The sequence below is a fragment of the Anomalospiza imberbis genome, chromosome 4 (genome assembly GCF_031753505.1).
Source record: "Anomalospiza imberbis isolate Cuckoo-Finch-1a 21T00152 chromosome 4, ASM3175350v1, whole genome shotgun sequence".
Taxonomy (NCBI): domain Eukaryota; kingdom Metazoa; phylum Chordata; class Aves; order Passeriformes; family Viduidae; genus Anomalospiza; species Anomalospiza imberbis.
This window is the reverse complement of record NC_089684.1, coordinates 43,812,977-43,827,421: the sequence shown is the minus strand read 5'-3', so window position 1 is coordinate 43,827,421 and position 14,445 is coordinate 43,812,977. Positions and strand designations below refer to the sequence as shown.

The window sequence follows — 14,445 nt, the reverse complement described above, 5'->3', positions numbered from 1 at the left end:
CCTTGGCATTCAGCTGCCATTCTACTTGAGCTGCAGAGGGCTGAAGGAACAAATACAGGAGCTGGGAAACAATCACTTCCGCTGCTCAGAAGCTGTGCCCAATGTTGTGCAAACACTTGTGGAAGTCTGCAATTAGGCAAAGGTTAGGGAACAGACGCGTAAAAAGCAAAATATCTGCTAGACATCAGAATTGCTATAGGAGGAAGTGGTAGCAAGGAAAGGAGAAAGGCTTAGATCAGCTTGTGGGGTTTTTTCAAACTTCAGTGTTTAAATATAGATGGTTATGTAGCCTTAGTCAGATCACAGTAAGTGCTGGACTTTCCTGAATCCCTCTGGAATCACAAGTAGCAGTACAGCTTTTAGGTTGATTTGCCTTTTAATATATGTATTTATAAAAACAGTAGTATGTTACTGCATATTTATTTTAGATATGTATTTCGGCTCTGCTTGAAAAGACTCAATTCTGTATTGTAGCTTCCACTTTAAAAATTGTTGTGGATTAAATGATACGTTTAATTTGCTCCAACTCAGCATGAAAAGGTATTGAAAATTCTAATATAAGGTATAAATTAATATAAGAAAAGGATGCATTAATATCACCTGTACTGTTAACAAAAAATACTAGAAAATATTAACAAATAAGACACATATTACAAATAAAATTTATCTACATACATACTACAAATAAAATTTATCTACCTGGTATGAACAGAAGAGATACTAAGTCCACATAGAGAATTGTTAGGCACCAGCACCCGGGCTTTACCTGCCCTATAAGGCTGTATTTATTGCTTACTTGCATTTCCTCTCATCAGCTTGGCCAGATGCATTTTCTGAGTACGCAAGTAAGACCTGGAAGTGGCAGGAGGAAGCACATGGTAAGTTTTAAGAAGTTTCTGCCAGGAACTTTTGATTAAATTAGAAGTGGTTGGTGGCCATAAGACACATCCCACCTTCATCTCTGACTCTCATAAGTGAGATCTGTTTGGTGTAACAGCTGTAATATGTAAATTTGATGATCCAATGGATCTCAAACTGATGGACAGGTAAAACCTTGCTGCTTACCAAAACCTAATGGTACAGCAGCAGGAAGGAACACTGGATATGTTCAGTCAGCTCATGGATTCAGGTCTGAGTCCACAACTGCTTTGGTGGGTGGGCTGCTGGGGCTCAAACATCAAACCCCATCTCCCACCCTGGTGTTCACAAGACTGAACCCCACAGGGCACTCGTGGCATTTTTGAGTCCTCCATCACTCTCACCATGTGTGTCTAGTCTGATGAGTGCCGCTAGAATATGCACTTCAGCACCTTCTACCTCAGAGATTAGATTTATATGGCCAGCCATAAACAGTGTGAAGCAAATCACTAAGACAAAACATCTTTTTGACTATAGAAAGAAATTAACAACAAATCAATGGGATTGACACATTAAGATTAATGTTTAGCCATATAAGCATGACCCTGGAAAAACAACACGTAATAAATACCTAAGCCGCAAAATCCTTTTATTTAACAAAAATGTGGTCTATTAGGGTGCCAGATAGAACATGGTGCTCATAATGCCAAGGTCATAGGCTCAATCTCCATATTGGCCTTTCGCTAAGAGTTGAACTTGATGATCTTTCTGGATCTCTTCCAACTCAGACTAATCTGTGAACTAACATGAGAGAAAAAAAATGACCTAATATTTTCTGTTATATTGACGTAAATAATATGTTATTTTCTTTGGAAATATGACGTCTAAACTTCTCTTGGCGTCTATGTGTATGTGTGTGTCTCTCTGCCTGAATCTTCTTGTCTGTGAGTGGAAACTGCAGCACAACAAACAGAAGTAACAAGAGTGATGTAGTCTATTTTTAGCTGCTTCCTTCTGAAAGCCCTGAGCTCCCAGTCTTTATCCTGAGGCTTACAGTGACTTGGAACTGTTGATGAGACAGGAGGTATTTTAGGTATCAGCCCATGCGTGCTTGCATCTTCTTTACACCCAGTCAAATCCCGTTTAGCTGAAGTCACTTATAAACACTCCTCATTCCTGATCTGATATTCCTATCATACACCCAGCATCACCCCAAGATCTCTCTCCTGTGTGCTGATGGTCAACCTAGAATGTTTTACTTCTATAGGAGCTTTGTAATTTTTTTCCTATGTCAATCACTTTGGCTACTTCCTGCAGGGAATTTCACCTGGTAGTTTGTTGCCTAATCAATGACTCTCCCAAGGTCCTTCTGCAGTTCTTTATGAATGAGCCTTGTTTTTACATCATCATTTAGCATCTCCAGAGTACTTCAGCTCATGGCAAATGACCTTCCCAGATCCCATGCGGGACAGCCAAACCTGACAGGGCCCCACACAAGCTCATGTAAGAATCCATGGGTGATGTCCCTGTATCAATGAAAATTGATCTTTTCATTCTGCCCTTCATCTCTGTGTATTCACCTGTTACTTATCCATTTCCAAGTCATGTTTCTTAGCCTCATTATTTCCAATGTTTAGCGAGGGCCGTGAAAAGATTTCAGAAAGGCTGTTTGACTCTACCTGTGAGACCTGCCACATCCATGTCTTGTTTTCACCTTCGAACAACTGCAACAAGGGCATGAGAGATGACTTCCTCAAAGCTACACAGATGCTTCCTTACTATGTTTATTCATGTGTTTGCTAATTGTATCCATTCTGTTTCTGCTTTAAGTAAGGCCATTTAGGGGTAACTAATTTCATCTGGTTTATTCTAATCCTTACAACACTTAAACACTTTGATTAACTTTGAACTCCTTGATCTATCTCAGACAGAAGTTTAGAGAGAGAGACAGCAAAGAAAATAAGATGAATCAGCAACCATCCCAGGGAAAGAAAAATAATCAATGGTAGTAATGTAGCAGAGGGGGCATTCTCATCAGAAATGATGGCATTCTCAGCAGCAAAGTTTTCTCTCATTTCATATCCTTGCAGAAATCCAAGGTTTATTCTTCCTTGACTTTTCTTTGACTGGTGACTCAACATTGTCCCTGGTCCTGTAATTAGATTAAGTATAAAGTAAATTCAGAAATTAAAGAAACAATTGCTATTAATACAAGTTAAGGGAGAGCAGTAAGTGCTCACCAATCATTAATTACTTATTTTTACAGTACCAACCAACTGACATTTGTGCAAAGAAAAAAAAAAGAAAAAAAAAAGAAAAAAAAAAGAAACAACAAAACCAAAATCAAAACTGTTCCTGCATGAACTGGTCCAACAGAAAGAACTTCCATCTGCCTGTGTGCAAAGTGGGGATTTGATTGTCCCTGTCTACAGCAGTGAAAGCTCTTGGAAATGCCAGCTGCATGTCTGAGTTATACCCATAAAGATGAAGTGAGTTTTTGAGACCTTGATTTTTGTAAATGTCAAACACACAAAATGTGCTGTCTCTCAGCAGAGGTCTTTTGGGTGGTTTAAGACACCAGGAAGATATCAAAGGAAACTATTTCGCTCCTTAGGCATGTAGAAATAATGCTTTAGAGAGAGCTGATGGAAAGCATTACCTATGCTTGAAGAGGGTGAACATTTGCATGCCAAGAATTTAAGTAGTCTTCTAAAATGAGCTTTTAATAGAAAGGGAACAGCTCACCTGGCCAGCAGAGCCTTTACAGTCAGCCGGATCCAGGGCGCAGTGGGCTCCAGGCACACTTCCCTGCCATCTCTCAGCGTAGCTCTGCCGAGAAAGGAGCAGAGAAGTTAAGGCCAGGTGTGTCCCTCACACTTCTCCTAATGGCTGGAAATTTCTCTTAGCCAGTAGATAAAGGACCTGTTTGGTTTTGGTTTATGTGTTTTGGGGTTTTTATGAATGATGTCAGTACAGGTGTGTATGCTTATAATGAGCCTAATGAATTTTCTATTTGGTTTCAGTTCTCTATCTGGCCATATTTTAGCAGATCTTTCAGGAACTTAATTATCTTGAAAAGTGTTTTTTTTAACCAAGCCTGGCTTAAATTACTGATTCGTAGTGAGGTGGAATGGGATGCCATGCAGTGCTGCACAAACCATTATTTGCTTAAGAAACCATTGTGAAAGAATAAAAGCCTGACAGTGCCCTTCTGTTTACTGACTGCACTGCCCTGGTTCCTGTGACTAGTTCCAGGAGTGGTTTTAAATGAAGCTTACTGTATCTTTTGTTTCGTATCCACATGGAGTATAATCCAAATTCCCCACTCCTCAAACAGGGAAATGCTCCATGTGAAATTCTGACACAGGAAATAAGTTGGGGCCTTTCAAACTTGCCTGCCACATGCAGGCAAAGTCAGAGGAAATTGTTTTAATTCATGTCAAGAGGATCAAATTTGCATCTTTGATTGATTCTTCAATGTCTAAGTTATTAATTGTGCTCTGTGTTGTGGGAATCTAATTCTCCCCTCTGATGTTGTTTAAAGAGATTTAAAACACTGTCTGGAAGCTGCTTATAGCACTAGCTAGGAATTAGCTTATTCCTTTGGACATAAGGCCTCATTCCTGATACTTGATGTCTCTGAGTCTTTGCTAAGGAAACATCCTGCCACTTAAAGTACATGGGTAAATAGGATGAGAAATGCTGGGTCGGTTCCTCCTGTAGGAAACAAGGTGCTATTTAGGAAATGTGCTCACATGATTTCCACATTTTTGCAGTGAGGTCCTCTTCGGCTTAATCTAACATCCTGAATAGTCTTGGGAGGGATGAACTTGGAATGAGTGCTTATACACTGGCATTGGGAGCCTCTTTCATCTGTCTTCTCCAGGGCCTTACCTGTGGAACAAAATTCTGTTATCTCTAGGTACATGAACAGTGTCTTTATTTGCTCCCCTGAAGCAAGCTGTATTCTTTCCTGTAGCCTCATTAGTGTTCCTCAGACACTCTGATCTGCTGGATGCTGAGATAAAAGTAACTGCATCTGGACAAGACAGCAGCTGCATTTTCAGAGCTGTTGGCGTGCAGGTGCATTTGAATTTAAACTTGGATTGCTAAGTTTCTGCCATGATCATCTGCTCATATTCCTTATTCGTGCTTGCAAACAGGATAATTCTTGCTGTGTCATCAACCTGCCTACCAAGAGTAAAATCGCAAAAAGGATAAAATTATTATTTGTAAAAGAAGATCTATATTTAGGGGAAAAGGTCCTGTTTTAATTCAAGCACTAATTAAAATCTAGAGACAAGTATATATTGTGGCATAGGAATAAATTCATTTGCAGACAGAAGCATATTTTACTCCTGGAAGCATCCACAGCATCCTAACAGGTACAAATGATCCTTTTTACTTCTGAATGACAGTTTTTTGAGGATGCACTTCCCTTGCAAAAAGTCATCATGGACATAGCATAAGCCCACTTGCATTTGCATGCGTATACTTACTAACTGCTTACATGATTTTTAGGAAATAATTTTCTTACCTTCTGACCCTGCCACTGAGACCAAGTAGAGAACCAAAGTCACAGCAACAGCTTTGCCATCCATTGCTGTGCACGTTTTCTTCTTGACAGAGGTACTGCTCTGGTGCTGTTTCCCATCAGGTTTTATACCTGAAAGGTGCGCTCCCAGCAGCCTGAGTGCTGAGAAGTGGGTTCTGCACATGCAGGTTTCCTAACACATGAGAGTGTTGCATAAGAAACCCAAACCTCTATGCAGTTCCATTCAGTGGCACTTCAAACTTCCCTAGCTTTTGCTACTGTATATTTTCAATCATTCTTTAAATGGTTATTGTTATCCATCACTTTCTCTTTGCACTTCTTCATGGGATATTGGCTTTAGCCAACAACACTAAGCTTGCACTTGGAAATCAATACAACATTGCCAGACATCTCTCCGAGCCAAAATAAAAGAGACTTTTTTCCTCCTCTGTGAATATACAACTTCTGTTCAGCTCTCTGCATCATGCTTAAGTGCCTTGTGCAAAAACATTCACCCAGAATAATTACAAGAACTTTTTATCTCAATCATACACACTACATTTTGGTATGAATCCAATGAAGTTATTTAGTCAGTGTTTTGTGAAGACAAGACACAACTAGTTTCTCTCGTTCTCTGAAAGGATTTTGTCTTTTTCAGTTTGGCTAAAGGGATTTAGATGATTTATTCTGTACTGAGAAGTCTCTCTAGTTATTAAGCAGGAAATTGTGAGCTTAAAATGACTGAGGCATTGTCACCAAAGTCACTTAAGCTCTTCTGAAACTTTCATCTGATCAGAATATGAAAGGAGAAAGTATCTGGCAGTAACGGCTGTAATGATACCTGGTTAAAATAAACACTTAGGAAGTTGCTTGTTTTTCTTTCTAACCTCGTGCATTTAGAATAATCATAGGTGTTTAAGACAGCAGATAAACACATGTCATAAGTGTCTTTTTCTGACAAGGAAGAGCAGCCCAGTCTGGTGAAGGTAGACACCAAGTCAGAAGAGCACAGTGCTTCACTTAACAGTCTCCAAGAGCACCGAAACACATTTTTGGAAGCATGAGAGTGGTTGTTGTGCTTCTAAGGAAGGTATTCTGTGACTGCACACAGAGCAGAGATGTGAAATGTTGTCATTTGTACCCTTGGAATTGCACCCCACCAATGAGCCTATGGAGGAAGGTGCAGATGCCCTGCCCAGGGTCCTAGAAGTGCAGCCATTGCTGACATTTTGGACAGAAGAACTGATGAGAAAAGCGCTTTCTCAGCTGTGGTTCAGCTCCCAGTAACTGGACTGGGATATTGCTGGTGACAAAGGTTATGTGTATCTGTATTACACCAAAACTGATGCCAGTCCTTTAAGATACACCCAGATTTTTATGGCTGTGCAGATCAAATGGTCTTTCCCAACCTCTCCCCATTCTTGGCTGATACTTGCGACATCCTTTATCTCCAAATTACATCTCTGAAAGAAGATATCTTATAAGAATCCCTCAGGATTATTAACAGGAAGGCTTAGACTTGTAAGACAAGTCTGAACAAAACCTCTCTCCTTGAGAAACCTTGACTCCTTCCCATTCTGAGGTCTAGCAGGCTGTACAATGCTGTGCAGTGGGACAGAGGCAAATATGGGGAGAGGGAGGAAAGTGTAGTCAGAATAGTTGCCCTCTTGCACAAGAACTTGCTCAAACACTGCGAAAAACTCCCTTTATATCTTGCACCATGAGCAAACATGAGCTGATTGTGCAGAATTTGGAGTGGCTCCTTGTTGGAAAAGATCGAACCTAAACAAATAGCAAAATATTTGTTCAACTTTCCCAAGTGTTAGTGAATTTCAACATTCCTCTGTAAATTGCTCTACTGCAGGTAGATGTAAGACCATATATATAATTGGAGGTCTGTTTCTTAGAATTTCCCCTGATGTAGTCCTCCCTCCTAACTGGAATTAGAGAGGATGCTCAGTGACTTCCCTAATGTTTATCAGATTTCCTTGTTTCTTTAAGCTGATGAAAACCTTTGTTCATTGTCATGTTCTCAGGTGTTGTGCTGTCAGAGCAGCACACTGCTATTACCTTGTGATTTCTGTGACTAACCAGTATTTGTTCATTACTATCTGGGAATTTTATCATCCAGACTTCTGAAAACACTGAGTGTCACATGAAAGAGGAAGAAAGTAGATAATTTTCATAATTCCTCTAATTATCTACACTTTACAGAGGCAGCAATATGCTGTTTCAATTTGCTGGTCCCCACAACTCAGATCCCCCCCCTTGCCCTTCTTGGAACCCCTTATGTGATATAAACTGAAAGAAAAAGCTTACTCTTTTTTTCAGTTCTGTGTTCCAACAAGGAAATTAATGACAAACAATATTGAAGTGAAAATATTTCAACAAGCATTTATTTGGTAGGTAAACATAAAAATCTTCAATAAATAAATAAATAAATAAATATTATTCTATAAATAAATAAAGTGGTTTTTTTCTAGCCAAAAGATGGCATTAAAATATATGTTTATACCTTCACAACACTCATTCACAATAAATAATATCTTGAAAATGATGACACAAAACCTGATGTATCAGAATTTTGACGTGTTAATTCTAGAAGCTCCCCTCTTCAGTCAGCAGCCCACTGTGAGTGGCAGTGATCCAGGTACAGTTGAAGTTACCTGTCTATGCTTTGCTGGGCAGAAGTTGTTACTGGTCTTTTCCTAAACTGTTAGCAAAAAGGGAATGAGTCATTTAGTGAAAACTCCGCTGGGCATGCACTGCACTGTTCCAGCTGTGTTTAGCAAAAATTATTCCAGAATCATCTCCATCTTCCTTCACAAGCCATTTGTCCTGCCTTCTTGTTGAGGTGGTAGTGGTTTCTTTCCTATATAATGAGACCAGTTTAAAAGACTAAAAGTATTGTTGTCGACTAACTACAAACCAGGGAGTGCATATTCTAAATGCTGTGACATTGTGAATGTAGGAGGCAGGAGGAGGTAAGCTGTCAGAAGCTTGGTGAGTGTCTTCCTTATTTTTGCCTCGCTGGAGCAGTTAGGACATTTTTCTTCTTTGTTTTAGGACACTGTCTCAGGTTTGGTGTTGGCCCTAGAAAGAAAGAAGATGGAAAAGGAAGCTATTAAAAATCAACCATACAACAGGTAAGATTTGCTGGTGTCAGCTGAAATACACCACTTCGTGCTTCTGTGCCCAAAACCCTGAAAAGCTGTGACAGAACCCAATGGACACTGGTACATCATAACATTCACAAAATTATTCAACAGCAGTGAATTTCTATAATTTGATGCTTCACTTGACAAATGGAGCCTGATTTCCCCCCCACTTATCTATGTGCCAGTAGTTTGAAAAACTGATTGCTGCTTTCTGCCACTGCAAGCATGAGAAAACCAGTCAGTTAATGCTTGGATTTTCTGAGCAGCTGTGCTGCAGGTTTTCAAAATGCTTGTGCCTTGGGGGAGAGGAAGGCAACCTTCCCAGAGATGCGTGGCACAGTAAGGCTTCAGTAGCTAATGCTATAATTAAGGCTCAAAGCAATCACAGTGTTTGTCACAATTAGTGAACACAAAAGTTAATAACTCCCTGAGGAGACAGAATTTTGGAGCGCTTCACACCTGTCTGTGTTTAGTAGTTCAATTAAAATACCGGTTTTCAATAAACTGTGCTTATTGAGGAGAAATTACTCACTTGTCCAGAATTGCCTTGATGATCAGCTTCACCCAGGGAGCACTGGGCTCCAAGCACACTTCTCTGCCATCTCTCAGGGTAGCTCTGCAACAGGGGAGAAAGGAAGGGAAAAGGGCTGTTCAGTGAAATCCAAGGCAATGTCACCTTTCTCTCATAATAACATCATTCTAGGGATACACTGACATGTTCCACTTGAAGCTGTATAAACTGAGGCTGTAGCCTAACATAAAAGGATCTTTTTCACTGGTTTAGTGTCTTCTCACATCTGTTTGATGCATTAAACCACCTTCAGGACTCTCCCTCTTTTCAAAACTGCTTTTTCCCCCCAACTGGCTTTGTATTGGTGTCAGTTTTTTACTGAAGAGTTAAATCTTTCCATCTTGATGCAGAAATTGTACTGCCCAGTCCAGATGAACTACCAGTCCATAGGAACTTGGTTATTTACAGTAAAAGTTCTGGAATGCAGCTGGAACGATTTGTATGTTAATGGTAGTTTTTTTCATTTACTTGAGCAGAAGTGTGATAATTTTTTTGACCTAGCCCTTAAAAATGTTGGTTTTATCTCTTGATCAGCATGGCTCCATGCATTTTCACAAGCCAGTGGAATTCAGAGTTTTAGGAAGCTATTTGCTGCCTGATAACTGTGAATTTAGGTCAAAATATTGCATGTGTTTAAAAAGTAGAGATTGGCAAAAAAAACACTCAGTTTCCGACACGTAGCATGTCGTCTGTGGGAGCAGGGAATGTTGCTGTTCTGCTTTCTGAGCAGCTTCTTCTGCCAGAACACAGAACACTTACACCCGATCGAGAGCAAAATCTGCTTCCTTCTTGTTAAGTAATCAGGAAGCTTTCGCAAGACACTTACATGACTTCAACATTCTTGCAGTGAGGTCCGCTGGGGGTGAGGTTCACGTTTTGGATGAACTTGGGATGGATGAACCTGGAATGAGTGTTTATGCACTGACACCGGAGTTCAATGGCCGAGCGTGGCACCGCTTCACCTGGAAAACAAAAAAAGGTAGAGAGGTTCACTATTTTCACAGGAAGCACAACATGGGGTTTTTTGCTGACAGCATTGGGAGAGTCTTTTGCTGCACTGGTAAGACAACACAGTGTCTCCCCACCAGCATTTGCTCTGGCCATTAGTTAGCAGAACTTGAGGAAGGAATTCCTTACCTTGTGTTCCAAGTGCTGAGATCAGGAGCAGGATCAGGACAGCAGCCACAGTCTTGCCAGTCATGATGCAAGTCATGTGGCCTGGGCCTGGTTCTGTGGTCGTGTGAGCTCTGGCAGATCCCGGGGTAGCAAGTGCCTGTGCTCTGGGACAGGCTTGTTTATATCCTGCCTGGGCCAGCCGGGGCACTCCAGCATCATGGCGAGGTCATACCCGTGGAAACTCCGAACCTGCGAGATGCTGCTGAGCACTGAGTCACAGGTGAGTGGGTAAGCCCCTTTCCCTTCATGACCACAAAACTGCTTCTCATTAAGAGAAAGCACTTTATGAAGTAAAGACATGTAGAGTTGCCGGTACAGAGCTGTGTGGAGTCTGTAAAGAGTTTGTAATTTCTTGGAATTATTTTAATCTGTATTTGTGTCCTCCTTGTGACTTTCCACCACAGCTCCAAGGCATTTGCTCTGTGATTTTCCATCTCTGTGTCCTTGGACTTCAATTTTATTTTTTTCCGGTTTAAGACATGATAGAAGTAGGAGCCAATAATTCTAGAAATTATAGAGACTCTCCTTGTCCTTACATTCATGTACATTAAAAACCCTCATTTTTATATGCTGACTTTAACACAACATTAACAGAAGTACTTACAGTATTCTTTTGATGAATTCAAATCTAGCTTCACTGAAATAAGCAACAGTACCACTGAGACTCTGTAGTTCCATTGAGAACACACAGAATATGTCAATATGATATGAGTTGCTTTGCCTAACCTAAGGTGGATTTTGTTTTTTGAGGATGACTGCTTCTTCTGAAGCAAAAACCTCTTAGTTATTTGGTGCTTTGAATGTGGGCAAAGGAAAATTCTAAAAGCTGCTGTAGGATTCTGCTTCTGAAATAAAATTAAGCACTTTTGCAAATTTAAGTTTGACCCTGTGAAGAGAAGATTTCTTCCCATTGTGATGAAAATAAAGAAAACTGAAGATGGAATCATGAACAAGGATTATTCAGACAAAGTCAGAGGTGTTCAACCATTTCTTTTAACAGTAGAGACAAATACTATAATACAAGTTGGCCTTATTTAGGTTAAACATTAAGGACTCCCATTACTGTCCCTCTGCCAGGTAATGGGGAAGTCAAAGGAACAAAGCACAGGGCCAGATATGCATGAATGTAGGTTATTTTTCTCTGACTGATCATGAAGATCTCAGAGATTTACATAGGCCAGTCTGAATGCCAGTTACTGTTACCATATCTATCGTGTCTGCAGTTTATAAATTGCCTTAGAGCACATGATCTGAACAGTAGCTATTTCAGAAGCTATGGAATTAAGCACCTGGTTTCCCTGTCACTTTACAATTTGCAGCCAATACAGCTGTATTAGCTATAGATAAACAGATAAACAACTAATCCCAGACCTTGCTTGTCTGACCTGAGGTCTGCCTAGGGATTGTCCTCTTCAGCCATGGCAATCAACAGGTGTCTAGGAATGTGTAAGAAAAGACTAAGTGTCTTTGAGACTTATCCCTAGTAGTCTGATTCTGGTTTCATTTGCTGCCTCCTGATTCTTTTACAGGATAACAAGAAGCAGATATTGATCCTTACCCCTGATTTTCACTGGCTTCAGAATTCTGTAGGCCTTTGTCATGTCCCCAGGTCAACTTCTTTTTGCCGAGTGCTGTCCTGTCCAACAGACTGGGTTGTTTGTTCCTAACTCTGGACTTTTTATTTTCCCCTCACACACTACTTCTGTGCACAGCAAGCTATTTATAGAAATGCAAGCTAGAGCATCAATGGAAAAGTCTTCTGGCCTGCATACAAGGAGAAAATTGAAGGATGAATTGCAGGGCCTAATGAGTGTGGATTTTTTCCTCAAACATTTCCAATAAACTGTTATTCCTCTTTAATTTCACAAATTATTTTCAGTATTTCAAGTAAAAAGTTATTCTTTCTGGGCTCTATATGCAATGAGGCTTTTATCCTTTGTCCTCTTTGTGCAAAATCTTCTGCCTGTTCAATTTTAAGGAAACTTCATTTCTGCTTTCTTGGTCCAGACAGACCAGATGTTTGTAGCTCTGTGTGTCTCTACTCAAATATAAAGAAAGGGCTTAGGTGTTGTACATTTATCAGAGACAACATAAGGATTACAGCATAACAAATCCTGATATGGAGCAGTAGGACAACTGAGTACTGTTCTGGAGGCTGTGCTTTGACTTGTAATCTATGATACAGGGAGCAGAGTGTTCAGGAGTGGCGTGCAAAAAACTCACAGTCCACAAAGATAAAATCTCTCCTGTGATTACAGAGAGAAGTCAGAAGAGATGAACTCTGAATGAAAAGGCCACATGTTTTATTGTAAACTGTGTGATTTGGGCTAAAGAGAGCAGCTGCTGTTCCAATTGATTTAAAAGGACTTTGTTTTGGCGATGTGAGGCAGGTGAATTAAGCGCTGCTGGAATTCTAGTTCACACACACTCTGACTGAAGAGAGCCATTGCTAAGCCTTAAATATGCGTGTCATAAATGATATCTGGTATCCTTCAGCTGTATAAACACCTTTTTGTCATAAGGGTCATGAACACAGTTATTGAGAAGCTTCCATTTTCTTGGCAGGAGTGTGCCTTAACAGCTACCAAGTAATAAGATTTCTGAGTACTGATGCGTATCAGCAGTATATGACACACAGGAATGAGTCCAACTTCTGACACTGCTGTGTGGTCCAACAGTCCCTGTCCAAATCACATGGCAAACTGGTACATGCAGGGTTAGTTCAGATCAACCTGGAGGTGCTACAGTAGGCATGGGATTCAGTAATTCTACTAATCAAGGCTTCCACATCTATACTATAGGCTTCCACATCTATACTATAGGCTTATACTATAGAAAACAAAGGGCAGGAGAGAGGCTGAGGTACCCAAGTGAAAACACTGCAGTTTCTCAGCTAATTTTCTGTGTGCTCCTGCCCTTCTCTGACTTGAATGCCCAGGAAATTTACACTTCCTTATGCCCACATCAGCAATGAGGAATTTCTTTCCCCTGGGGGGATCCTTGCAGTGCCCTGTCCTCATTTCCCTCAATGACTGTTCACTACTATCTTTAGTAATTCTGCCTCATGCCTGGAATTTTGCATCCAAACATGTAAAAGATGATTTAAAAATTGCTGAGCACCTGAGTCAGTCCATGTGAACTGACAAGGTTTTTTTGAAAGAGTGTTAGGTTCCACAGGAAAGGGTAGTCCTGTTTTGCTTTAGATTTCCTTTAGGTAAACTCTTCCTCTTAATTTCTTACACTTCTGTGACCCTGTATGCAAAATCTCTCCATATTTTTGATCTGCAATATGAAAATACTTCAACATCTTGGTGGCTTTTTTCCTGGCAGTTGGGGTCTTTAGTTTCATCTGTGTTTTAGCAGTGAGATGGTCTCTTCTGTGAACCTTTCCTGAGGAAAGTTGGCTGACTTGAGAGGGCCAAACAAAGAATTAATTATAGTTACAAATGCCATAACTCTATGTCTTTCCCCACTACTATTCCTTAATTAGATCTCACGAAACTCCACAAGATTATAAGTTTGCCAGCTTTCACACTGAATGACTTTTACATGAAAAATATACAATTAAAGGGCTGTAATTAGAAATGTAACCACGGGATTCACTTTTAGTATCTGCTTTCAGATGAGCTTCTGCAATGTCTGATCAGTCCTGTGCAAAAATATTAATTCTCTTTTGTTTAGTTAATGTGCAATTCTGCAAGCCCAACTTGTTTTGCTGAGCCCTTTATCTGAGGGGAGGCTCGCTGAAATTTGTGTGGCTGCCTTCTCCCCTCTTGCTGAAACTGCTTGTGTCTGATATTTGCCCTCATTTAAAAAATGGAAATAGCATTTGATCATTTTTGCTGGGTATGGAGTGGAGGGTCTTTGCCAAATCAGTCCTGCACTGGGCAGGTGTTACAAAGGTCACTGTGCAAGTGGTTTAAGAAAGGAGTATTAATTAGTCATAAAATTGCACAGTCTTCTGAGAACAAGGATGAGAGGCAGAGCTCTGCTGGACCACAGCACTACTTCCTCAGAGCACAGGAGATGATGATCTCTGTTCCTGTATTTTCCGTGCAGCCCGTGATTCTTGCTGCAGAGAAGGTCAGTTGCAACATCTCTGCTGGTGAATATTTTTTTTTCACCTGCCCTGCTGATGAGATCTCTGG

At 40.4% G+C, this 14,445-nt stretch overlaps 2 protein-coding genes and 1 long non-coding RNA gene across 4 annotated transcripts in view; 1 reads left to right on the top strand and 2 right to left on the bottom strand.

The window, feature by feature from the left end:
* The window catches only part of LOC137472785 (uncharacterized), a 32,761-nt gene that overhangs the window by 10,362 nt on the left and 7,954 nt on the right, over positions 1–14,445 (top strand). Inside the window, exons 2-4 of one of the 2 annotated variants that reach the window (XR_010998415.1) lie at positions 8,459–8,538; positions 9,472–9,571; positions 9,969–10,337. This is a non-coding gene — a long non-coding RNA (uncharacterized lncRNA). Of the gene's footprint in view, positions 1–8,458; positions 8,539–9,471; positions 9,572–9,968; positions 10,338–14,445 lie in introns of those variants that run through there. The other variant, XR_010998416.1, reaches the window with a different exon arrangement.
* LOC137472781 (interleukin-8-like) lies at positions 2,697–5,551 on the bottom strand. Its single transcript, XM_068188141.1, has 4 exons — positions 5,396–5,551; positions 4,614–4,752; positions 3,604–3,687; positions 2,697–3,010 (listed from the first exon to the last, which is right to left on the bottom strand). The coding sequence occupies exons 1-4, from the start codon at positions 5,457–5,459 to the stop codon at positions 2,935–2,937; spliced, it is 363 nt and encodes a 120-aa protein (XP_068044242.1). The 5' UTR covers positions 5,460–5,551; the 3' UTR covers positions 2,697–2,934.
* On the bottom strand, positions 7,979–10,428 carry LOC137472784 (interleukin-8-like). Its single transcript, XM_068188151.1, has 4 exons — positions 10,259–10,428; positions 9,948–10,083; positions 9,083–9,166; positions 7,979–8,485 (listed from the first exon to the last, which is right to left on the bottom strand). The coding sequence occupies exons 1-4, from the start codon at positions 10,332–10,334 to the stop codon at positions 8,455–8,457; spliced, it is 327 nt and encodes a 108-aa protein (XP_068044252.1). The 5' UTR covers positions 10,335–10,428; the 3' UTR covers positions 7,979–8,454.

Excerpts from the sequence above, each read along its gene's own strand:
- LOC137472781 (XM_068188141.1), bottom strand. The coding sequence starts at position 5,459 with ATGGATGGCAAAGCTGTTGCTGTGACTTTGGTTCTCTACTTGGTCTCA. Across the intron at positions 4,753-5,395 it reads CTCAGTGGCAGGGTCAGAAG|GTAAGGCCCTGGAGAAGACA; the intron begins GTAAGAAAATTA and ends TTTGTTCCACAG. Across the intron at positions 3,688-4,613 it reads TGCAAAAATGTGGAAATCAT|AGCTACGCTGAGAGATGGCA; the intron begins GTGAGCACATTT and ends CTTTCTCGGCAG.
- LOC137472784 (XM_068188151.1), bottom strand. The coding sequence starts at position 10,334 with ATGACTTGCATCATGACTGGCAAGACTGTGGCTGCTGTCCTGATCCTG. Across the intron at positions 9,167-9,947 it reads TGCAAGAATGTTGAAGTCAT|AGCTACCCTGAGAGATGGCA; the intron begins GTAAGTGTCTTG and ends CCCCTGTTGCAG. Across the intron at positions 8,486-9,082 it reads ATCAAGGCAATTCTGGACAA|GGCCAACACCAAACCTGAGA; the intron begins GTGAGTAATTTC and ends CTTTCTTTCTAG.